The 24,261-nt window shown below is 62.9% G+C and overlaps 1 protein-coding gene across 2 annotated transcripts in view; it reads left to right on the plus strand.

The window, feature by feature from the left end:
• VAX2 (ventral anterior homeobox 2) overlaps positions 1–21,409 on the plus strand; it is a 25,716-nt gene extending 4,307 nt beyond the window's left edge. The window contains exons 3-4 of one of the 2 annotated variants that reach the window (XM_064653633.1): positions 2,094–2,220; positions 19,600–21,409. In XM_064653633.1, coding sequence (XP_064509703.1) covers positions 2,094–2,220; positions 19,600–20,608 — 1,136 coding nt within the window. In that variant the 3' untranslated portion in view covers positions 20,609–21,409. Of the gene's footprint in view, positions 1–2,093; positions 2,282–19,599 lie in introns of both variants that reach the window. The other variant, XM_064653634.1, reaches the window with a different exon arrangement.
• The last annotated feature ends 2,852 nt before the right edge of the window (positions 21,410–24,261 follow it).

Raw genomic sequence — 24,261 nt, forward strand, 5'->3', positions numbered from 1 at the left:
TCTCCCACCCTGGTTGTCCCCGGTGACTCCTTCGGTGCCGCCCGGAGCCAGCGCGGCCCTGCCGGGATGGCACCTCTGCCATGTGGTGGGAAACCGGCTTCGGGAGTGGGGTCCCTCTCCCAAACCTCCCAGATCTGTGCCTGCTCCCCACTCCCACCATCCCCATGCCAGATCCACCATTCCCATCCCAGCTCCACCATTCCCATCCCAGCTCCACCATCCCCATCTCAGTTCTGCCATCCCTATCCCAGCTCCACCATTCCCATCCCAGCTCTGCCATCCCCATCCCAGCTCCACCATTCCCATCCCAGCTCTTCCATCCCCATGCCAGATCCACCACCCCCACACTGGTTCCTCTGCCCTCATCCCAGCTCTGCCATTCCCATTCCAGCTCCACCATTCCCATTCCAGCTCTGCCGTCCCTATCCCAGCTCTGCCGTCCCTATCCCACTCCCACCATCCCCATTCCAGCTCTGCCGTCCCTATCCCACTCCCACCATCCCCATTCCAGCTCCACCATTCCCATGCCGGCTCTTCCATCCCCATTCCAGCTCCACCATCCCCACTCCAGCTCTTCCATCCCCATCCCAGCTCCACCATCCCCACCCCAGGTCTTCCATCCCTATCCCAGCTCTTCTGTCCCCATCCCAGCTCTGCCATTCCCATCCCAGCTCCACCATCCCCATCCCAGCTCTGCTGTCCCTATCCCAGCTCCACCATTCCCATCCCAGCTCCGCCATTCCCATCCCACTTCTTTCATCCCCACCCCAGCTTCACCATCCCCACCCGAGCTCTGCCGTCCCCATCCCGTCTCCGTCACCCCTTCCCAGGTTTCTCCTGGCTCTTTCCCCCCTCCCTACCCCAGCACTTTTCTAATCCCTTCCCGTCTGAGGCAGCCGGAGGGAGGGAAAGCCGGTGCCCTCCAGCCAGGGCTGCTGGGGACCCTCTGACCTTGGGAACCAGCCCCCCAAAACCAGGGCCTGGCACGGGGCTGCTTCCCTGGAGCAGTTTTTAACCCTCTGGAAAAGCCACGGGGCAGGAGCAGGGAGCTCTGTGGCCAGGGCTCACCCAAACCAGTTTGCCACTGGTGTTACTGGAGCTCGGGGAGGGTCAGCACGAGGAGCACGGGGGGTTTGGGGTCCGGCAGGACCCGGCGGGTGATTTCCAAGGCTCCTTTTAATTCCCGGTGCCACGTTGGGAGCACCAGCAGTGCCACGGCACAGCACAGAGGGCTGGGACAGGTTCTGGCACTCGGGGGGCTCGGGGGGTTTTTTGGGAGAGCTGCTCCTTTGCCAGTGGGAATCGAAGCCACGGCGGCTCCTTCGGAGTGGCCACGAGCCACGGAGCCACAGCCCGTGGCACGGACGGAGCCGACGTGGGAGTTAAACCCTCCGGCTTTGGTTTCCCTGGAGAGTCTCAGCCTTTCCCAACCTCGGAAAATTGGCTGCTGGAACAGGTCAGGGCCACAGCACTTCCCAAACCGGTCCCTTAACGGTAAAACTGCCCCAAAATGGGAGCTGCTGCTTTCCTGGGAAATATTCCTTTGGCGAGAATAATTCTGGAGAGAAGGGAATTGTAATAGAGGTAAATTTTTCCATTATTCCCGAGGAAGGACAAAAAAAAAAAACAACATATATTTTTAATTAAACAAACCTTTCATTCTAATTCTTCCTTGCTATAAATCTGCTTTTTGCTCCTGGCTCTCCCAACTGTTATTTCTGGAATTAAACCTGTTTTCCCGAAAAACTTTATGGTTTCTATTTATGCCTTTAAAAAAAACCCCATAATTTATGGGGATTTGTTGCCGCTCCCTGGGTATTTATAAACTTAGGGCGTTTGGTGCCAGAGGGGAGAACCAAACTATGGGATGGTGCCCGTTTAGCTCCAGCTTGTGGGATTTTCATGGATATTCTGCATCCAGCCCCGACCCTCGGGGCGGCACCGGGGAGGTGATGCAGGGCTGGTGGTGCAGCCGGTCTTTAATTCGATTTAATTAACTTTTCCTGCCCCGACAACTGGGCTTTCTGGACCGGTTCCACCAGCCCCCGGAGATGTTTTTTTTCCTGACGGCTTTTCCCGCTCTCCCCCCGCAGATGCCAAAGGGACGATCCGGGAGATCGTGCTGCCCAAGGGGCTGGACCTGGACCGGCCCAAGCGGACCCGCACGTCCTTCACGGCGGAGCAGCTCTACCGCCTGGAGCTGGAGTTCCAGCGCTGCCAGTACGTGGTGGGCAGGGAGAGGACGGAGTTAGCGCGGCAGCTCAACCTCTCCGAGACCCAGGTGAGGCTCGGGGGCTCCCCCGGTGGCCGCGCTCCCCAACCCCGCGGGGGGATCGGAGCTCGGGGGAGGGATGCGGGGACGCTGCGCTGCTCCGGGGGGACGGGTCTCCCCCACCCCCCTTTGTCCCGAGCCCGAGGATCGGCTGGTTTGGGGGTGGGGGGGGGTCTGTAGGGACCCCCCGACGGGCAGCACCACCCCGGAGGGTCCGGCAAAGGGTCAAGGTCAGGCTGGACGGGGCTCGGATCCGCCTGGGCCGGTGGAACGTGTGGGTTTAGGGGCCCTTCCAGCCCAAACCATTCCATGATCCTGTGAAAGCCGGGAAGAGGAAAGAGCAGGAGGGTGTCAGTGGGGAGCCGAGGTCCTCAGGCAGCACCCACGGTGGGGTGGGGCAGCGGGGTGGGACGGGGTGGGTGCCGGGGGGTCGGGCCGTGTCCGAGCCGGTGGGTCCCGCACGGCCCCTGCCCCCGCCGCTCCCCAATCCCGGCGGGATGGGGACCCACGGGGGATTCTCCCTGTGGAACAGCGGCCCGGAATGTCCTCTCCATCACCTCCCCGTGCGGATCTCTGGCGCTGGGGAGGGATGCTCCCGGTTTTCCTCCGCTGTGCTTGGGGAGGTGCGGGCGGGCGGGGCGGGACGGGCTGTGCCGTGTGCCGGGGTCGGTGCGTCTGCTGGGGCTGGGACGGCTTCGGCTCGGAAATGTACGACAAAATAGTAACAATAACTAATAACTTAAATTAAAATACAATAATAACAACAACAACAACAGTGCAGTGCAGAGCAGCCAGGGCCGCCCCGTCCCTGCCCAGCCCGGCGCAGCGGGGGACGGTGACACAGTCCCATCGATCCACGCGGGCAAGAATTCCAATTTTTCCGACCCTTTTGTGGAACAGCCCCGTCCTGGGGGTCGGCAGCCAAGCCCCTGCCTCCAGGCTCCCCTTGTTTCCCAAGGGGGCTGATTTTGGGGGGATTGTGCTGCTCTGAGGTGTTCTGGCACTGGGTGTGAGGAGTTTTGGCACTGGGTATGTGGTGTTTTGGCACTGGGTGTTTGGTGTTTTGGCACAGGGTGTTTGGTGTTTTGGCACTGGGTGTTTGGTGTTTTGGCACAGGGTGTTTGGTGTTTTGGCACTGGGTGTTTGGTGTTTTGGCACTGGCTCTGTGGTGTTTTGGCACTGGCTCTGAGGTGTTTTGGCACTGGATATGTGGCATTTTGGCACTGGGTGTGTGGTGTTCTGGCACTGGGTGTGTGGTGTTTTGGCACTGGATATGTGGCATTTTGGCACTGGGTGTGTGGTGTTTTGGCACTGGGTGTGTGGTGTTTTGGCACTGGGTGTTTGGTGTTCTGGCACTGGGTGTGAGGTGTTTTGGCACTGGCTCTGAGGTGTTTTGGCACTGGGTGTTTGGTGTTTTGGCACTGGGTGTGTGGTGTTTTGGCACTGGCTCTGAGGTGTTTTGGCACTGGTTGTACGAGGGGGAGCCGAGCTGTGGGGAGCAAAAATAATTCTTGGGGGTTTTTTTGGCGGCAGAACGGGTGGGGTTTGGTAAAGGAAGAGGATTTGGTGTGGGAGGATTTGTTGGTGGCTGTGCCATAGTTAGAGCAGAGTGTCCCTGCCTCCTGGGATCCCCCTTCCCGGGGTGCCAGTGTCACCTCCGTGGGGCTGGGAGCTGCACGGGTGGGCTTGGCTGCGCCGTGCCAAGGAAGAGCTTCATCTCCCCGACACAGGGAGCTGGTTAGGGGTCCCTCTTCTTGGAGCCCCTCTTTCTGGGGTCCCTCTTCCCAGGATCCCTCTTCCCAGGCTCCCAGGGTCACCTCCGTGGAGCAGGGAGGGTCACAGGTGGGCTTGGCCGTGCCACACTGCGGGAAGAGCTTTGTCTCCCTGGCGTGGGCAGCATCTTCTCAGGGTCCCTGTTCCTGAGATCCGTCTCCCAGGGTCCCATTGTGACCTCCATGGAACTGGGAAAGGCTGTGGAAGGCAGGAACAAAGCTTCCCAGTGAGCTGGGCACTGCATAAGGGTCCCTCTTCCCGGGGTCCCTCTTCCCAAGGTCCCAGTGTCACCTCCACAGAGCCAGGAATTCCAAGGGTGGGCTTGGTCATGCCATGATGGGAAAAGCTTTGTGTCCCAGCCTGGGCAGCCGGAGTGGGATCCCTCTTCCCGAGGTCCCTCTTCCCAGGATCCCTCGTTCTGGCATCCCAGTGTCACCTCCCTGGAGCTGGGAGTGACCCAGGTGGCCCTGACCGTGCCGTGCCAGGGAAAGGGCTTTGTCTCCCTGGCATGGGCAGCCGGAGTGGGGTCCCTCTTCCTGGGGTCACCCTTCCCGGGGCCACCCTTCCCAGGGTCCCAGTGCCAGCTCCATGGGCACGGGTGGGCTTGGCTGTGCCCCCAGGGGGGAAGAGCTGTGTCCCCGTGCCATGGGGGCACAAGGGACACGGGCAGGGGACCGGCTGCCACAGCCCGGGGCTGGGAGGGCACAGCCTCTCCGCAGGGACTGGATTCCCCTCCTTTCCCGCTGTTTGGTGCCTCATTCCTGCCTTCATCCCCCGGTGAGAAAATCCCCCCCTCCCCACCGTGGGCTGGCGCTGCCTCCTCCCCTCCCTCCTTCCCTCACCCTCTTTTCTCCTTCAGCTCTGTCTTTTTAAATCCCTTTCTGTGCTTTTCACACCATTTCCTTCCCTGCAGCGAGTTCCCAGCTGTACCTTCCCAGCTCCCCCCGGCTGCCAGTCCCTCCCCAGCCCCTGCCATCCCCAGGGATCGTCATTCCGGGCTCCCTGCCCGGCCCCCTCCCCTCTCCCTCGGTGGGTGCAGCCCCCCGGGGATGGGGTCAGGCTCTCTGCACACTCGGGTGCCTCCCGCCCCAGTCCCTGGCTGTTCCTGCCTGGCACGTTTCCCCAGGCATTCCAAGAGCTGGGGGACCGAGTTTGCCAAGACCCCCGGGGTCTGGAGGGCGCTGATCCCACCTGGATGTGGCCTGGAGAGGGACAATCACCACCAGCCCCTCCCGTCCCACCCAGCTCACCCACCCACGGGGCAGGCGGGGATGAATCCAACTTCTGCAGCAATCCCAGTGTTTTGGGTACTTCCGGTGATTTCCCTGCCGGTGTTATCCCGGAGCAGCTCCCGGGATTTAGGGCCGCCCGTGATTTAATGGCTCAGTTAATTGAGGGCTCAGTTAATTGATCGGGTGTTTTGGTGGAAGGTCCCGACCAGCAGCATCTCGTGGCTGTTTGTTGGTTGGTGCTGGAGGTTGGCACAGCAGGACGGATCCTTCCCGGCCCCTCCCTGGGTCATATTTTGATCCCAAGGTCGGGACCCCGCTCCAGGTTTCTCTCCGTGCCGGGAGCCCTGGATGCGATGGGAACCCGCCGTGTCCCGCCACGGGAGGGACGGAGGGAGGGGCCGCCAGGGACGGGGGTTTTTGTGCCCGGGAATGTTTGGGGGGGACGGGATGAGTCATCCCCGCGAGGAGGGAGCACCGCACAGCCCGTGATGAGATGGGAAGAGACGCGGTGGCAGCGCGGCCGGGGAGCGGCGGAACAGCCGAGCGTTCCCGGCAGCACCGCCGACACCCGGCCGGGGGGAGAGGGCCCTTTTTGGGCTCTCAGTTCTCCTCCCCGGCACCTGAGCCCGCTGCTCGGCAGAGTTCCAGGCGGGAGGGTCTCACTGCCCGCTCAGGGGAGCCAGGACGGGGTGGGAAGGAGGAGATTCCGGCTCTCTTGGGTCTGGATCCAACCCCGGGGTGAGGGGATCAGCCAGGGAGAGAGGGGGATCAGCCAGGGAGAGAGGGGAGGATCAGCCAGGGAGAGGAGGGATCAGCCAGAGGAGAGGAGGGGGATCAGTCAGGGGAGAGGGGGATCACCCAGAGGAGAGGAGGATTGCACAGAGGAGAGGGGGATCACCCAGGGAGAGAGGGGGATCACCCAGAGGAGAGAGGGGGATCAGCCAGGGAGAGAGGGGGATCACCCAGAGGAGAGGGGGGGATCACTCAGAGGAGAGGGGGGGATCACTCAGAGGAGAGGGGGATCACCCAGGGAGAGAGGGGGATCACCCAGAGGAGAGAGGGGGATCACCCAGGGAGAGAGGGGGGATCAGCCAGGGAAAGAGAGACTTGCTCAGGGGAGAGGGAGGATCACCCAAGGGAAACAGAAATCACCCAGAGGAGAGGGGAGGATCACCCAGGAGAGGGGAGGATAATCCAGGGAGAGGGGGCATCACTTCAAGGAGAGGGGATCATCCAGGGAGAGGGGGGATCACTCAGAGGAGAGGGGAGGATAATCCAGGGAGGGGGGGGGATCACTCCAAGGAGAGGGGATCAGCCAGGGAGAGGGGGGATCACCCAGAGGAGAGGGGAGGATCATCCAGGGAGAGGGAGGGAATTTCGGAGCCAGGATGCTTCTGCCCGCCCAGGGAATTCACCTCCTCCCTCCGGGGATCCCTGTACCTGTTCTCCCCGCGCCCTCTGCGCTTTTCCTAATTAATCCACGGCCGTGATTAGCGTTAAACGGGTTTAATTAACCCGGGGAACGTTTTCACTGGGGAACGTTTCCCTGGGGATGTGGAGCTGCCGGCGGCTGATCCCGGGAGAGCCCTCAGGGCCCTGGGACGAGCTGGGGGGGCTGCCCCAGCCCACCCCAAATCCAGAGAGCAGCCGTGTCCGTGTGTCCGTGTGTCCGTGTGTCCCTGTGTCCCTGCGTCCGTGTGTCCACGTGTCCATGTGTCCCTGTATCCCTGTGTCCCTGTGTCCCTGTGTCCCTGTATCCCTATGTCCGTGTGTCCCTGTATCCCTGTGTCCGTGTGTCCATGTGTCCGTGTATCCCTGTGTCTCTGTGTCTCTGTGTCCGTGTGTCCCTGTATCCCTGTGTCCGTGTGTCCCTGTGTCCCTGTGTCCCTGTGTCCCTGTGTCCGTGTGTCCACACATCCGGCTGTCTCCGGGAGGCTCGACCCGATTCCTCGGGGGAAGAGTTCCCTCCTCAGTGCCCTTAAGGGCTGGAATCTCCGGGCAGGGCGGGCAGCAGGACCCCGGGGGATGGCAGGGGGGGATAATTCCCACAAATCCCTCCTCGGGAGGGATGGGCTGGGCTGGACTGGCTGAGGGGATTTGCTCTCTGGGTCAGGAGTTCAATGCCAGGCTCAGGTTCAAGTGACCCGGAGTGTTTTCCAGCTCTCCCTGCCCTCCTGGGAGCGGGGACGGGGCTGGGACACCCCGGACAGGGCCCTGAGCCTTGTCCCTGTGCCAGGACACAGCTCCCCCCTCCCCAGGGGCTGCAGGGGGGGCAGGGGATCCCCCACTCGAGGGGATCGTGCCCTGGGAACTCCTGGGAGACACTGGGATGGGGCACAGAGCGTGGAGGGGTCAGTGGGGCACTTCCAGGAAAGGTTCAGGTTGGATATTGGGAAAATTCCTTCCTGCCAAGGGCTGTCCAGCCCCGGCCCAGCTGCCCAGGGCAGTGCTGGGGTCCCCGTCCCTGGAGGGGTTTAAAATCCCTGTGGATGTGGCACTGGGGGCCGTGGGTCGGTGGTGGCCTCGGCAGCGCCGGGGGAATGTTGGACCCGACGGCCTCGGGGGGCTTTTCCAAGGTAAATGATTCAGTGATTCCATGATTCCTGCCCGGCTGCTGGCACGTCCATGGGACTCCCCTGGAGCTCCCCTGGCTGGGGTGGGCTCCATCCCGACCTTCCTGGGGACGATCTCCCAGGATCTCCCGGGATCTCCCGGGATCTCCCGGGCCATCCTGGTGGAGGTTGGGACAATCTCCTGGGCCATCCTGGCGGAGGTTGGGCTCCTCCAGCTCTGGAGCCCCCTGTGACCCCCCAGCCCGGAGCAGGACGTGTGGGAGAGGCAGCCGAGGCAGAGGAGGAGCAGGAGGGGCTATTTATAGCCTGGCAATTAAGATGATGCTGTTAAAAATTAATCTCACCTCAGGTTAACAACCCTCAGTCCCCGCAGCGAGAGAACGAGGGAGCGGGGGGTGGTGCTGGTCCAGGATTCCTCTCCCAGGGAGAGGAGCGGGGAAGCCGAGGGCAGGAGGAGGAGGTGGGAGTCCCCTGGGGCCTGAGCACCCCCTGACCCCCCTGGGACACGGGGCAGGACGAAGGGACCCCCGCCAGGAGTGTCCCCTCCTCGTGCTCAGCCCCCCTTGTCACATCTCTGGGCAAACAGGTGACTTTTAAACGGCCAGAGGGCAGGGGAAGGTGGGATTTTGGGAAGGAATTCCTCCCTGTGAGGGTCGTGAGGGACTGGAATGAATTTCCAAGGAAAGCTGTGGCTGCCCCATCCCTGGAAGTGTCCAAGGCCAGGTTGGACAGGGCTTGGAGCAACCTGGGCTGGTGGAAGGTGTCCCTGCCCGTGGAACAAGAGCTTTAAGGTCCCTTCCAAACCAATCCAGTTTGGAATTCTGTGATTCAGTGGTTCTTTTCTGAGGAGGCCTCCATCTCTCCCTCCATCCATCCATCCCTCCATCCATCCCTCCATCCCTCCCTCCATCCATCCCTCCATCCCTCCATCCCTCCATCCATCCCTCCATCCTTCCATCCATCCCTCCATCCCTCCATCCATCCCTCCATCCATCCATCCCTCCATCCCTCCCTCCATCCATCCCTCCATCCCTCCATCCATCCCTCCATCCCTCCCTCCATCCCTCCCTCCATCCCTCCATCCATCCCTCCATCCCTCCATCCCTCCATCCATCCCTCCATCCATCCATCCCTCCATCCATCCCTCCATCCATCCTTCCACCCCTCTCTCCCTCCATCTCTCTCCGGGTACTTTCCCGGGAGCTGGACTCGCCCCTGGAGCAGGAGCCCGCCCCGTTTCCCTGGAGCAGTTCCCTGACCCAGCCCCTCGAGGGATCTGGGATATTCTGAGGGATGTGGGGGCGGGATCTGGGGACAGTGTCCTGCTGCCAAAACCTTGGGCGTGGGTGGCCGTGGGGGACATCAGCCCCAGTGACTCCACTCACTGAGTGACCCCAGACCAGCCCGAGTGACCCCACTCACTGAGTGACCCCAGACCAGCCTGAGTGACCCCACATCAGCCTCAGTGACCCCACTCACTGAGTGACCCCAGACCAGCCTCAGTGACCCCACATCAGCCCGAGTAACCCCACTCACTGAGTGACCCCGTATCAACCCGAGCGACCCCACTCACTGAGTGACCCCATATCAACCCAAGTGACCCCACATCAGCCTGGGTGACCCCATATCAGCCCAAGTGACCCCACTCACTGAGTGACCCCAGACCAGCCCGAGTGACCCCATATCAGCCCGAGTGACCCCACTCACTGAGTGACCCCATATCAGCCTCAGTGACCCCACATCAGCCCCAGTGACCCCACTCATGGAGTGACCCCACATCAACCCGACTGATCCCACTCACTGAGTGACCCCACATCAACCCCAGTGACCCCATATCAGCCCGAGTGACCCCACTCACTGAGTGACCCCACACCAGCCCGAGTGATCCCACATCAGCCCCAGTGACCCCACTCCAGCCTGAGCAATCCCACCTTCAGTACCCCCCGGGTGGGATCCGGACAGGGCGGGCACCGGGAGGGCGGGAGGGGGTCCCGTGTCCCGGTGCCCCCGGCGATGCCCAGAGCAGCGGGGTGCCCTTCCCACCTGCCAGCCTGCGTCAGAGCACGTTGGTGGAGTGGCCCGGCCCACGTGGCCCCGCTAATCCGGCCCCTCCTCGCCGCGGGGGCACAGGGGGGTCACCCCGGGGCCGCGGGGCCCTGCCCGGGGGGCAACAAACCCCCACGGGGGCAGGACCGGGCTGGCACAGCCCCCCCAGACCCTCGGGAATGCTCCTTTTGGGTCCCAAAAGGGAGCTGGGGAAGCGGGTTTGGGGCTCTTGGTGGGGATTGGGGAACATTTCCAAAGAGGGGAGAGCAGGGACAAAGGGACCCCGGGAAACGGGGCTCTGCCACGGGGCAGCTGCCCCGGGATGGGCTGGGTACGGGGTACCCCAAAATATCCGGGTGCTCTGCAGCTCCCCGAGCTCAGCTGGCACCGGGTGAAGGGACTGATGGAAACGAACGGGAAACAACGGACTGGGGTTTTTAGCGTTGGGCGTTTTCAGTCGAAAACATCCCCCAGTTTCAGAACCTGTGGTGGAAAAATCCGGTTCCCAATGACGCGGGAGAACTGGGTGTTCCCAGAGCGACCTCCAGGGCTTCCTCAGCACCCTCCAAATGGACACCATTTAAATATCTTCCTAAAAACGGTGGGAACTGGGTTTGGTGATGGTTTTGGAGCTGGTCCTGATGCTGGGACAGGAACCCCAAACACCCACCCGCACCCTCTGAGGGGGTGTGGGGTGCCCCTGCAGGGTGGTGTCTCCCACCCATCCCAGTGCTCCCTGCAGCCCCAGGGAATGGGGGAATTCACCTTCCAGGCTTTGCCGGTGCCCCCAAGGCCAGCGGTGGCCTCTGCCCCGTTTCGGGGTGTCCGAGGACGGTCCCTCGGGGTCACCTCGCCCTGGGACCCCCAGGCTGGGTGGGGGAGGACGTGTCACCCCAGCAGACCTGCCTGCAGAGCCCAGCCCCAAACCCGATCTCCTTCCCTGCTCCTTCATCCGAGTTTTCCATCTCCCAGGGGTGCCGGAGGACCCGGGGGGTTCCCCGGCCGTGAAGTAGAAAACATCCCGAATTTTGGAGGAGAAGCAGGACATTTTTGGGTGGAATTTTGGATCAGTGGAGGGGAAGGGGCCGGGATGAGGTCCTGGCCAAGGGCACGGCCCTTGGTGGCTTGGGGACAATCCCCACGGCGCGGGCGGAGCTCGGCGTGGCTGGAACCACATTCCCACCCGTGCCCTTCCCGGGCCGTGGCAGAGGTTTAGGGGGTGGCACAGTGGGGTGACCCCAGGGGGTGTCGGGGCCAGAGGGGGAGCTGAGGGATGGATCCATCCCCGGGGAGAGGCAGAGGGCTCATGGGGCCATCCCGAAAGCCGTGGGTTGGGGCGGCAATCCCGGCTTACACAACGCGCCGAGCCCCACCAGGAACGGAGGGAGGAGGAGGAGGAGGAGGAGGAGGAGGAGGAAGGTGCCAGGCCACGATGGCGGGTGCCAGGCCGGGTCCCGGCGTGCCCCGCGCTGCAGTGGGTGTCAGCTGATGGTGGTGGGAGCTAATCCCGGCCAGGAAATGGCCCCGCTCGGGAGCTGGGAATAGCCTGGGATGGCGGCTCCGGGGGCCGCACGTGAGCGTGGGGCGCGTGACGGCAGCAGGGTCAGCGCCGGGGCAGCGCCGGGGCAGCGCCACCGAGAAATAAACACCACCAAAGACCCCAAACATGGCCCGGCCCGGCCAGGATCGGCCCGTTCGGCCGCCGAGCACCCGGAGATGGGGAGCTCCGGTGGTTTGGGAATGCTGCCCTGCTGAGCGCCCGGAGATGGGGAGCTCCGGTGGTTTGGGAATGCTGCCCTGCTGAGAGCCCGGAGATGGGGAGCTCCGGTGGTTTGGGAACGCTGCCGTGCCGGAGCGTGGGCTGGGGGAGTTCCCGCTGCCCGGGAGCTGGGTGGGCAGGGATGGGGGCCTTGGGATCCCACCAACAAACCGCGCTGGCTCCGGAGCCACGTCCCGGCGCGGCTCAGCCCCGAGCCCGTGGGGTGATGGAAAACACGAGGGGGAAAGAGAGGAGGGCACTGTGTGATCCCCCCGGCTGGAATGTGGGGATGAGGGGCAGGGGATGGAAAACACGAGCGGGAAAGAGAGGAGGGCACTGTGGGATCCCCCCGGCTGGAATGCGGGGATGATGGTCGGACGATGGATGGATGATGGATGGATGATGGATGGATGATGGACAGGGACGTGTGAGGTGGTTGCTGGACCCAGACCCTCCACAGATCCCGGGATCTCCGAGCGCCGTGGGATGAGGAGCTCCCACCCTTTGCCTTTCCACCCCCGGAGCGTGCGGGGGGCTCGGCCTGCCGGGAAGGGTCTCCGTCGGGATTAACTGCCTGGAGATCACTCCCCGTGGAGCTCCAAGGTGTGTGAGGAGGGGCGGGGTGGGAGCAGCATCCCCGCTCCCGCGTGGCAGGCGGGATGAGGGGCCCAGGCCCCGGCGCTCCCCAAGATCACGGCATAGGATTCCAGGATCAGACCCCTCGTGTGCTCCGTCCCGGCGCCGGCAGACGTGGAAAACCACGCTTGTGGCACAGGATGGGCTGCTGGGAGCAGGGCTGGCAGCTCCCGGCGTGCCCTGGCACGGGTGCTGCGTGTCCGGAGCCAGTGCCAAGGGCTCGGGATGGTGCCGTGGGTTCAGGATGGTGCCGAGGGCTCCGGATGGTGCCGAGGGCTCGGGATGGTGCCGTGGGCTCTGGACAGTGCTGTGGGCTCGGGATGGTGCCGTGGGCTCGAGATGGTGCTGTGGGCTCCGGATGGTGCTGTGGGCTCCGGATGGTGCTGTGGGCTCCGGATGGTGCCGAGGGCTCGGGATGGTGCCGTGGGCTCAGGATGGTGCCAAGGGCTCGGGATGGTGCCGTGGGTTCGGGATGGTGCCGAGGGCTCCGGATGGTGCCGTGGGTTTGGGACCGTGGCGAGGGCTCAGGATGGTGCCCTGGGCTCAGGATGGTGCCCTGGGCTCGGGATGGTGCCGAGGGCTCGGGATGGTGCCGTGGGCTCGGGATGGTGCCGTGGGCTCGGGATGGTGCCAAGGGCTCGGGATGGTGCCGTGGGCTCGGGATGGTGCCCTGGGCTCAGGGTGGTGCCAAGGGCTCGGGATGGTGCCCTGGGCTCGGGACGGTGCCGAGGGCTCAGGATGGTGCCGTGGGCTCAGGATGGTGCCGTGGGCTCGGGATGGTGCCGTGGGCTCCAGACGGTGCCGTGTTCCCGTGTTTGTTCCCCTCTCCATGTGCTGCCTCCCACCCCCTGCCCGGCACCGGGGAACCGGGGGGCTCAGGGGGACGTGGGAGACGTGACCCCATCCCAAGGCCCCGCTCTGGGAGCTCGCCCGGCCCCGTGTCCGTGTGCTCCGAGTCGAGCTCCGGCGTTCCAAGCTCAGTGACATTTGGGATGACATTCCAGGTGCGAGGGAGCGGGGGGGTGACGCTCCCCTGCCTTCCTCCCGCTCTGGGGGGGACAGGATGGAGGGTGGGGGGTCCAGGGAAGGAGATCCGGGCACAGGGAAGAGCAGCGGGAGGAGAAATCTGGGGGGAACTCGGGGGCTCGTTGTGTAACGGGGGGGGATAAAAGAAAATAAATAAAATAAAATAAAATAAATAAAATAAAATAAATAAAATAAAATAAAATAAATAAAATAAAATAAATGAAATAAAATAAAATAAATAAAATAAATAAAATAAAATAAATAAAATAAAATAAAATAAAATAAAATAAATAAAGTAAATAAAATATATAAAATAAAATAAAATAAATAAATTAAATTAAAAAAATAAAATAAAATAAAATAAAATAAAATAAAATAAAATAAAATAAAATAAAATAAAATAAAATAAAATAAAATAAAATAAAATAAAATAACTAAAATAGGGATCAAATAAAACAACAGGAAATAAAAGGAAGTAAAAGCAAATTTCCCAAAGGAAAAGGAACAGAAGAGGATAAAGCAAAGTAAAATAAAATGGAATAAACCAAGATAAAAATGGAGTAGGATAGAACCAAAATTAAATGGAGTAGGATAGAATGAAGTAAAATACGATAGAATGGAACAAAACAAAATGAAATACAGTAAATAAAAATAAAAAATAAAGTACAGTGAATAGAGTAGAACAAAATAATATAAATGCAGTAAATAAATAAAAATATAAAATAGAATAGGACAGATTAAAATGTAATTCTGTACAATTCAATAGAATGCAATAGAAAAATAAAGTAACGTAATTATTTAAATAAAATAAAATAAAATGAAATTAAATTAAACAGCTCCTGGCTGCCTGGGTTGGACGCAGGAGGTGACACAGCTCAGGAGGGACTCAGGGACTCCTGCCGGGCTCTCCAAGGGCTCCACATCCCATTTTCCTGTCACTGCAGGAAAAGCTGTTGGGAGTGCAGGGAATCGCAGGATTTGCTTTTCCAGCAGCAGTCAGGGCTTTCCCTGCCCTTCTCCTCGGAGGGAATGGGGAGAGCGGACGAGGAGGAGCTTCAGGGGGAAGGAAAAATACCAACTTCGTAACATATAAATATAAAATATAAAACAAAATATATCGCATAAAAATACAGTATATGGAATACATTACATATTTTATATAACACATATATTAGACATTATATATTATATATAAAGATAATACATAGACTGTGAAATATTTATTAGAAAATAAAAATAATGGGTAATACAAAATAGTATATATATATATATAATTTTCTAATTTTTTTTATTTGCCCCATTCCCATAACTGGGGATGGGATGGGATCACACAGCTTTTGGGGGGTGAAGCCCCCCCATGCCCTGGTGACGCCAGGGGTGGTGGGACAAGGGGGAGGGGCTCTGTGGGGACATGGGGAGGGGTCCCAGCTGGATTCCCCCCCACGCTGGGAAGGGTCTCCCAAAAGGACCAGGCTGCGGGGTTGGACCTTCCAAATGGCTTTTTTCCCAAAAAAATGCCGTGAGGTCTGACATTGCTGACACCCTCCGGAGCCAGGCTGGGAGAGCTGGGGGGGTTCCCCTGGAGACGAGAAGGCTCCAGGGAGAGCTGAGAGCCCCTGGCAGGGCCTGAAGGGGCTCCAGGAGAGCTGGAGAGGGACTGGGGACAAGGCAGGGAGGGACAGCACACAGGGAATGGCTTCCCAGTGGAGAAATGGAGATTTAGGTGGGAAATTGGGAAGGAATTCCTGGCTGGGAGGGTGGGGAGGGGCTGGAATGAGTTTCCCAGAGAAGCTGTGGCTGCCCCTGGATCCCTGGGAGTGTCCAAGGCCAGGCTGGAGCAACCTGGGATAGCGGGAGGTGTCCCTGCCCATGGCAGGGGTGGCTCTGGGTGGGGTTTAAGGCCCTTTCCCCCCCAGACCAGCCTGGAACTGTGGGATCTGCAGCTCTGCAGGTCCCCCTCCCGCCTCACCCGGTGCCGTGTCTCACACTCCGCGTCTCCCGGGGCTTCCCGGCTCCCTCCTCCCTGTCCTTGGCGAGTCCCCTTCCCTTCCCGCTGCCCCCGGTCCCGCTGTCCGGGCACAGCCGGGCCCTCCTGCTCTCCCTGTCCGTGCCCAGCCCGGCCCTGCCCGGAATGTCCCCCCCGGGCCCGGGTCCCAGAGCCCCAGGGTGGGCACTCGGAGCCGCCAGCAGCCCTGGGCAATTCCCGGGGTTTGTCCCCCTCTCCCTGTGCCCTCCCGGCCTGATGTCCCGGCTGTCCCCAGAATGGCACGGCTGGGAATTAGCCTTCCTAGGGAAGGGATGTCCTTGCTCTCCCTCTCCCCTTCCAGCCACGGTCTGGCAGGAAACGAGATATTCCAGAGGGCTGCGTCCCCTCCTCCCTGGATGCTGGAGTGGCGCCCACCGGGAACGTCCCAGCCTGGTGCTCCCTGGCCCCTCCAGGGTCAGTGCTGCGACACCGGCGCAAGGAAAGCGAGGAAGCTGCTTTTTGTAGGGGAGGAAAAGCTCATCCATCGGGAGAGATTCGGCAAAGCCGCGGTGGCCGAGGGGGCTGTGAGGGAGCGCGGAGTGAGGGAGGAGGAGGAGGAGCCGGAGCTGAGGGGGGACGAGGAGGGAGGCTGAGGCTGGAGGGGAATTACTCACGGAGCTGTCAAGGGCTGCGTCTGGCTGAGCTCATCCCCGTCCTCCGAGAGGGACTCGGGGCTGAGCATAATGGAGGGTGAAAAGGACAGGGAGCCACTAATTAGGGACAAGTTGCAGATGAACTTCAGCCGCCGAGGCAAACGCGGCCCCGCTCCTCTGCCGTGGCACCGGGGCGGGCGGGGAAGGGCTCCTGTCACCGGGCCAGCCCCGAGGGGACAGGGTTGGTGCAGAGGGCTCGGGTGGGGAAGGGATCCTGTCACCGGGACAGGGTCAGTGCAGAGGGCTCGGGTGGGGAAGGAATCCTGTCACCGGGACAGGGTTGGTGCAGAGGGCTCGGGTGGGGAAGGGCTCGGGTGGGGAAGGGATCCTGTCACCGGGACAGGGTTAGTGCAGAGGGCTCGGGTGGGGAAGGGCTCCTGTCACCGGGACAGGGTCAGTGCAGAGGGCTCAGCCAGGTCGGGCTCTGTGGGGTGCTGGGTGCAGGGGAGAGGCACAGAGGGGAGTCCGGGGTGGGAGAACCTCCTGGGAGAGGGTGGGGTGCAGAGGGAGGGCAGGGAGGGCCCCAGAACGTGTTTCTGTCTGTGCCTGCAAGTGCAGGTGCATCACCCCCGGTGGCATCAGCCAGAGCTGGTGACGGCACCGGGAGCACGGGATATTCCAGCTGGGAAGGGGCTCGGTGCCGGGACAGGCTCCCGGCAGCAGCACTGGGAAGGGGGAACCCGGTGGATCCTCTTCATGTAAGGAGCATATTTCCACCCTTCCACACTGGAACCCATGTCAGAATTATCAGTCATGGAATGGTTTGGGAGGGAAGGGACCTTAAATCCCACCCAGTCCCACCCCCTGCCATGGGCAGGGACACCTTCCACTATCCTACATTGCTCCAACCTGGCCTTGGACACTCCCAGGGATCCAGGGGCAGCCACAGCTTCTCTGGCCAACCTGGGACAAGGCCTCCCCACCCTTCCAGCCAGGAATTCCTTCCCAACATCCCACCTAACCCTGCCCTCTGGCAGTGGGAAGCCACTCCCCCTTCCACTGTCACCCCATGCTCCTGCCTTGACGGGTTTCCAGTCCATACCTGCTGACCTCACCTGATGTCCCCAAGTCCTTGCGTTCCCTGAACCCCTGTGGCTCTTCCCTGTCCTGCCCCAGCCGATGCTGCACAGTGGGATCAGCTGCACCCGCCCCTTCCCGAGGGATTTGGTCCTTCCCTCGGGATGCTCGGGAGGCTCCTGCTCTGACGTGTCGGGGCTGTGGCTCTGCTCGGGTGGCTTCTGACAGCAGTGAGAGAGGGAACTGATCCCTGGTGTCAGGCTGGATACTGGGATAGGAATTGGAAAGGAATATTGGGAAGGATATTGGGAAGGAATTCCTGGCTGTGAGGATGGAGAGGCCCTGGCCCAGGTTGCCCAGAGAAGCTGTGGCTGCCCCTGGAAGTGTCCAAGTCCAGGCTGGACAGGGCTTGGAGCAGCCTGGGCTGGTGGGAGGTGTCCCTGGGCAGGGGTTGTGTCAGGGGGGCTCTGGAGCATCCCCTGGTTTGGGGCTCAGGGCTGGAAGTGCCCCTCAGCCCAGAGGGTGGGATCCAGCACATCCCATCATCTCTGATCTCCCCGGCACAGGGGTGGGGCAGCTGCACCCAGGAGATGCCAGACCTGACCCGTGGGCTCCTCCTGCCCATCCCTGAGGACATAATCCCACTGACGGGGATTTTTTTGAGCTCCTGCTCTTCCGGAGTTGCTGCCTGGGGGATGTTTGGAGCAGAGAGTGCCAGGGCTGTGTGTTCCTGGCTGGATTTGTGCTGGCCCTTTGTTAAGGTGTCACTGCTGAGCTGGTTTGAGGGGCTCTGTGGGCCCTGTTTGTCCCCACCCACTGCGTGTTTGGGGTCTGCACTGCCCAGGATTCGGCAGCTCCAGGAGGTCCCCACGGGAGGAGCTGGTGGGATGGCGGTTCTGCCTCGGGCCATGCCCAGGGACACGGGACTGTGCCCAAAACCACCCCAACTGCCAGCACGGAGCGACACGGGGGCGGTGGGGTGGGGACATCAGCCCTGGGGGCCCGGCCGGGCTGTGCCACCGCCCCGGGCAGGGAGGGACATTCCCGTGGGGGTGTGTGTGGGCAGGGGATGCCCTTGGGAGCTTCCACGTGGGACGAGGGGGGTAGGGCGTCGGCCGGCAGCACCGGTGGTCCCAGGGGGTGCTGGCCCCGCGGTCCTGGTGTCCCCCATTGCCCGGGAACTCCTGCCCAGCCTCCAGCCGCCCGGGCCGGCGGCAGCTCCTCTGTTGTGTCCCTGGGAAGGGGCCGGGGCGCCGGGACCTCCTCCACCCCCACGCTCCATTAGCTCTGCACTGTGGCTCTATTGTGCTGGGGACGCGTGAGGGCCGTGCCACCGAGGGACTGTCCTACCCCCGCGAGCTTCCGATGACTCCGAGGGGTCCGAGACCCGCTGGCCCCGGAGCGGGGGGGACGCGGCCCGGCCGTGCCTTACCCCGGGGTCCCGCCAGCGCCCGGCCCGGCCCCGCTCGTGCCGCCCCCCGCCCACCGCGCTCTAATCCGAGTGTCTTCCCATCCGTCTCCTTCCCTCACCTCCGTCTCCGTCTGTCTGTCTGTCCCTCACGCCTCTCTCTGTCTCTCTCTCTGCCTCTCCTACCCCTCTGCTCTGCCAGGGAGGGAGCGAAGGGGGGCTGCCCTCCCAGCTCAGGGGGGGACCCGCGGGCTGGGGGCCGGGTCCCACCCGAGGGAGGCAGGGGCAGTTTTGGGGCAGTTTTGGGGCAGGGGGATCCCGCAGGGCTTCAGCCCGGGCTCGTTCCCGACCGTGGCCAGAGGCAGGTTGGGGTGGGGGTGTCCCCAGCTGGGTCCGTGCCCAGAGATCCAGGGCCACCAGGAGCCACCCTGTCCCCTCACGGGGACCCCAGCACGGCCGGGTACCCTCCCCCTGCCCCGGCGAGGGAAGGGTTTGCAGGTGGGGACATAAAGTGGGGTCTGAAGAGCATCTGCGAGGAGACCCCAGCACGTCCCGTAGCTCAGCATTCCCGGGAGAACCAGCACAGGCAGAGCCGGGCACGGCGGGGGGGGCTCAGCCCCGGGCTCTGCGCTCCGGGCCGCTGTCCCCAGGGTCCCATCTCTGGGGTCCCACCCATGGGGTCCCACCCATGGGGTCCCATCCCCAGGCTCCTGCCCCTGGGGGCCCATCCTCGGGTTCCCAATTCTGGGCTCCTGTCCCGAGTCCCGTCCCTGGGATCCCATCCCTGGGGTCCCATCCCTGGGGTCCCATCCCCGGGGTCCCATCCCCAGGCTTCCGTTCCCAAGAGTTCAGTTCCTGGGCTCTCCTCCCCAGGCGCCCTTCGCTGGGCTCCCAGCCCCGGGGTCCCAGCCCCAGGCTCCCGTCCCGCTCCCTCCCGGCGCTGCAGGAATTCCGCTCTCCCCGGGAGCGGCAGGCGGGGGCGGCTCTGCGCAGTTCCCCCGGCGGAGGATGGATCTCGCTTGGGCGTTTATTTTAATACGTCTCTCTCTCTTTCTCGTATCTCTCACTCTCTCCTGGTTCTCGCCTCTCTCTCCCCGGCCCCCCCGCGCTCTCTTTCCGTCCGTGCCTTTCTGTCCCCCCTCCCTCCCCATCCCGTCCTCCCGCTCCCCCCCCCCAAGGTCAAGGTCTGGTTCCAGAACCGCCGCACGAAGCAGAAGAAGGACCAGAGCAGGGACTCTGAGAAACGCTCCTCCACCACCTCCGAGTCCTTCGCCACCTGCAACATCCTCCGGCTGCTGGAGCAGGGCCGGCTGCTGTCGGTGCCGGCCCCCCCCAGCCTCCTGTCCCCCGCCTCCAACCCCCTCGCCAGCCCCGCGGGCAGCGGCTCGGGCCTGGCCACGCCGGGCCCCGCGTCCCCCGGGCTGGGCGGCGGGAGCAGCCCCCCGGCACCGGCGGCCTTCAGCCTGCAGGTCCCGTCTCTCGCCTCCTCGTCCTCCTCGTCCTCCTCCTCGCCGCGGCTGCCGGGGGGGCCGCTGTGCTTCGGGGGGCCGCTGCTGGGCGGCCTGCACGACCTGCCGGGCGCCTACGGACTGGGCACCTCCGCCTTCGAGCCTTACACGCGGCTGGAGAGGAAAGACAGTTCTATACCCAGCAAGAAGCCGAGCCCTTAAATCAAAACGAGTGTCAAAAGGTGTCCCCCCCCTTCCTCCGCCGTCCCCTGCGCCCCCCGCGCCCCCCGCACCCCGCGCCCCGCGCCGGGGCCTCGTTGGGCTCGTGGGATGCGGGAGATGGCTCGTCCCGGTGGGAATGTGCACGCGCGGGGGGCCCCGCCCCAGGCACAGCGCCGGAGCCGTGGATGTCACACGCGGGGGGTCCCCGGGGGTCCCGTGTCACCGGTGCCGCCCCGTCCCTCACCGACGCCGCTGGACCTGCCCCCGCACCCCCTCCAGGTACCGCCCGCGGGCTGTGCCGGGACAGCGGCACCTCGGGGGGGGGCGGGGGGTCGCCGCTGCCCCGTGGGCTCTCGGTGCCTCTCACGGGCGGGACCGCGGAGCTCTGACCCCCCTGGACTGTCCCCCCGGGGTCTGCGGCGTTGGGGTCACCCCGGGGGCAGGAGGGCACCCCAAAAGGGAGAGCGCAGGGCGGCGCCGGGCTCTGTCCCCGCCCGGCCGGGGAGTCCCTGGATGAGGGTCGTGCCTCAGTTTCTCCACCCGCGAAGGGCTGCGTGTCCTGCCTGAGGTCTCCTCGCAGCATCCCGGTGGCCGTGGGCTCCAGGCGCTGCTCCCATGGGATACTGGTCCTCCGAGGGCACATCGCCGGGTCCGGGGGGTGGGTGATGTCCCCAACCCCCCCAGGGGTCCCTGTGATCGGACCAAGACGCTGCCCCTACTCGTGGGACATCCCCGGGCTCCTCCTCTGCTCCTGCAGAGCCAAAGCACCGCCCCGCACCCGCTTCGGTGCCGTCCCAGCCCGGCAAACCCCTCAGGGACCCCCTCCGACCTCCCCGAGGGGGCTGTGGGGAGCCGGGGACCGCCCACCGTCCTGAGCCCCCCCAAGGACACCCCCCGAGGGAGACGTGGCAGAGCTGTGGACAGTTGTGACACTGGGATCTGCCCCTCTGGGTCGGGTCTTTGCCACCGGCGGGGGCCCGAAGCCCCCCCAGACCCAGCGCGGGGTGCTGAGCGCTCGGCGCGGGCACTGGGGGAGCCCCACCCTGAGCACGGGCCTCGCAACACCCCCCCCACACCTCGATCCCCCCCCCCCGGCAGACCCAGGGTCCGTCCCAGAGAGGTGCTGAGCCCCCCGGGCGGCCTCTTCCCGCCCGGCCCCTGATCCCGGAGGTTCCCGCGGGGCAGGATCCGGCCTCGGGCGCGATGTGGCTCCGTGGGGGCGAGAACCAGAGGGGCACTGCCTGAGGTGGCCTTTGGGGACAGGGGCAGCGCGGCCCCCCCGGGCCCTGCTGGGGGAGGGCAGGTCCGTGGTGTCAGGACGCTCTGAGGGGTCATCGCTGTGACGGGATCGGGGGGACGCCCCGAGCCCCCTCCCCAAGCCCAGGAGCTGCCATGGGGGCTCACACCCCCCCACACTCCCCAAACCCGGGGGCGGCAGCCCCCTCCCGCCGCCCTTTAATAGTTAACAACGATAATTAACACCGGGCGTCCCCCCCGGGCTGCTGCCCCGCCGGGACCGCTCCCTCCCGGGCACGCAGCCCCCACCCGCGCGTTCCCGGGGGTTTGCAGGGAAATATTTAAAATAAATGATTTTATGAGAAGGTTTCGGTGATTTTTATTTTTTTTTTTCCTCAAAACGGAGCCTTTCTATGAAATAGTATTTATTGTTCCCTCCCTTCGGAGCTCTTAAGGGGAGCTCGGGGGGGGTCGGCACCCCCGAGGCAGGTGGGGAAACTGAGGCAGGAGCAGGGACAGGGTTTGGTTGGGGGTCCCGAGCCCCCCCGACCCCCCCCCCGGCTCAGAGCACGGCTCGCCGCCAACATCTCCCTTCTTCTCCCTGGAATTCTCCGGGTGCTCCCGGGGTGCTCCAACCCCGCCACCCCAACGCCGTGTGTGAGGTTTGGGGTTTGCCGGGACCCTTCGCCCTCCCCCTCGTCCTTAATTTATATTTATCCCGGCGGGCGGGGGCTGCGGGCGGCGGGGCAGCCGTGCCCCCCCCCGGGCGTGGAATCCTGCCCTCAAACCCCCTTCGGGACTCGCTTTGCTTTGGTTTTCCCCCTTCCCAGCCGAACCGCAGGGATTTTCCAAGCTTTCCCGCCCCGCTTCCTCCCGCTCTGGGCTCGCCGGGAGGAACCCGGGGTTTGCCGGAGAAGGGAACCCCCCTCAACCTTCTCGGCTGGAGGAGGTTTGGGGGCGTTCCAGAGAAAGCGAAGCCCGGTTCGGTTTTGGGAGGGTCCCCGACGTGTTTTCCCGGCCCGGAGCATCCTCGTGGCTCTCCCGCATCCTCCTCCCGCTGCTCCACACCCCGAGGGATCGGCGGGCAGCACAGCGGGGAGGCCGCGGGCCGCTCTTCCCGCCCCTTGAAACCCAAATGCTGCTTTCACAGGGGTCCCACATCGGATCCAAAGCTGCTGCTTCTCCAAAGTTCCTTCTCCAAAGCGAAGCTGTCCCGGGGGCCTTGGGGGGCCGCGGGGACACCCGTTCCCCCCAGTCCATCCCAATCCAGCGGCTCCTCCAGCCTGAGGGGATCGGGGGAAGAGTTAAAAAACCCCAGCAACTACTGGATGTAAAACTTTAAGGAATAATGTGGTTTCTTATGGTTTCTAATGGTTAATAAAAGTCACGTCCTGCCTCCTGCCTCCTCCTCGTCCTCCATCGCCTTTGGGATCCAGGGCTGGGAATCCCTCGCCCCCTGCTCCGGGTGCCACCAAACCTTGTGGGTGTCCCCAGCCCCGTGGGTGTCCTGTCTCGTGGGTGTCCCCAGCCCCGTGGGTGTCCCCAGCCCCGTGGGTGCCCCCAGCCCCGTGGGTGTCCCCTCTCGTGGGTGTCCCAGCCCCGTGGGTGCCATCCCAGGGTGGCATTTCGAAGCCCATTGTGTCCTGCTCTCCTCAGAGCCCCTCGAGAGTGAACCCCCCCCATCCGGGGACACTTCCACTGACCCCCCCAGAATGGATTCCCCCTCCACGGGGATACCTGCACCCTTCCCCCCTGGAATAAATCCCCCTCCCCCGGGATTCCTGCACCTCCCCTCCCCAGCAGTGCCCCCAGTCCCCCCCAGTCCCTGGCCCTTAGCCCCCCCCGGCCCTACCCCCAGCCCTGCCTTGCCTCTGGGGAGTTGCACCCACCGTACCCCCGCCCCCCCCAAATTACCTCCTGCCCTGCCCTTGGCACTGCCCCGAGCTCCGCCTGTCCCCTCACCTGTCCCCTCACCTGTCCCAGCCTTGTCCCCTCACCTGTCCCAGCCCTGTCCCCTCACCTGTCCCAGCCCTGTCCCCTCACCTGTCCCCAGCCCTGTCCCCTCACCTGTCCCAGCCTTGTCTCCACCCCACCCCTGCTCCCATCTCCGTTCCCCTCCCCATCCCTATCGCTACCCATATCCCATCCCCATAGCCTTCCCTATCCTTTATCCCTACCCTTTATCCCTAACCCTATCCCTGTCCCTTGGCACTCCCTTATTCCTTATCCCTTTCCCTTATACCCATCCATTTTCCCTTCTCCTGTATCCCTATCCCAACCCCTGTCCCCACCCCTGTCCCTACCCTTATCACTGGCCATGTCCCTGTCCCCATATCATTCCCTAGCCCTTACCCCTACCCATACTCCTTATCCCTATCCTTATCCATTATCCCTACCCCATCCCTATCCCTTATCCCTATCCTTATCCCTTATCCCTACCCCATCCCTATCCTTATCCCTACCCCATCCCTATCCCATTCCCTATCCCATTTCCTATCCCTTATCCCTACCCCATCCCTATCCCATTCCCTATCCCTTATCCCTATCCCTTATCCCAATCCCATTCCCTATCCCATTCCCTATCCCTTATCCCTATCCCTTATCCCAATCCCATTCCCTATCCCATTCCCTATCCCTTATCCCTATCCCTTATCCCAATCCCAATCCCAATCCCAATCCCAATCCCAATCCCTTATCCCTACCCCATCCCTATCCCATTCCCTATCCCTTATCCCTACCCCATCCCAATCCCATTCCCTACCCCATCCCTATCCCATTCCCTATCCCTTATCCCAATCCCAATCCCAATCCCTTATCCCTACCCCATCCCTATCCCATCCCTATCCCTTATCCCAATCCCAATCCCTTATCCCTACCCCATCCCAATCCCATTCCCATCCCTACCCCCGTTCCCCTCCCCGAGGCCCGGGGCAG

This window comes from Pseudopipra pipra, chromosome 4 (assembly GCF_036250125.1).
Source record: "Pseudopipra pipra isolate bDixPip1 chromosome 4, bDixPip1.hap1, whole genome shotgun sequence".
In the NCBI taxonomy this organism is placed as follows: domain Eukaryota; kingdom Metazoa; phylum Chordata; class Aves; order Passeriformes; family Pipridae; genus Pseudopipra; species Pseudopipra pipra.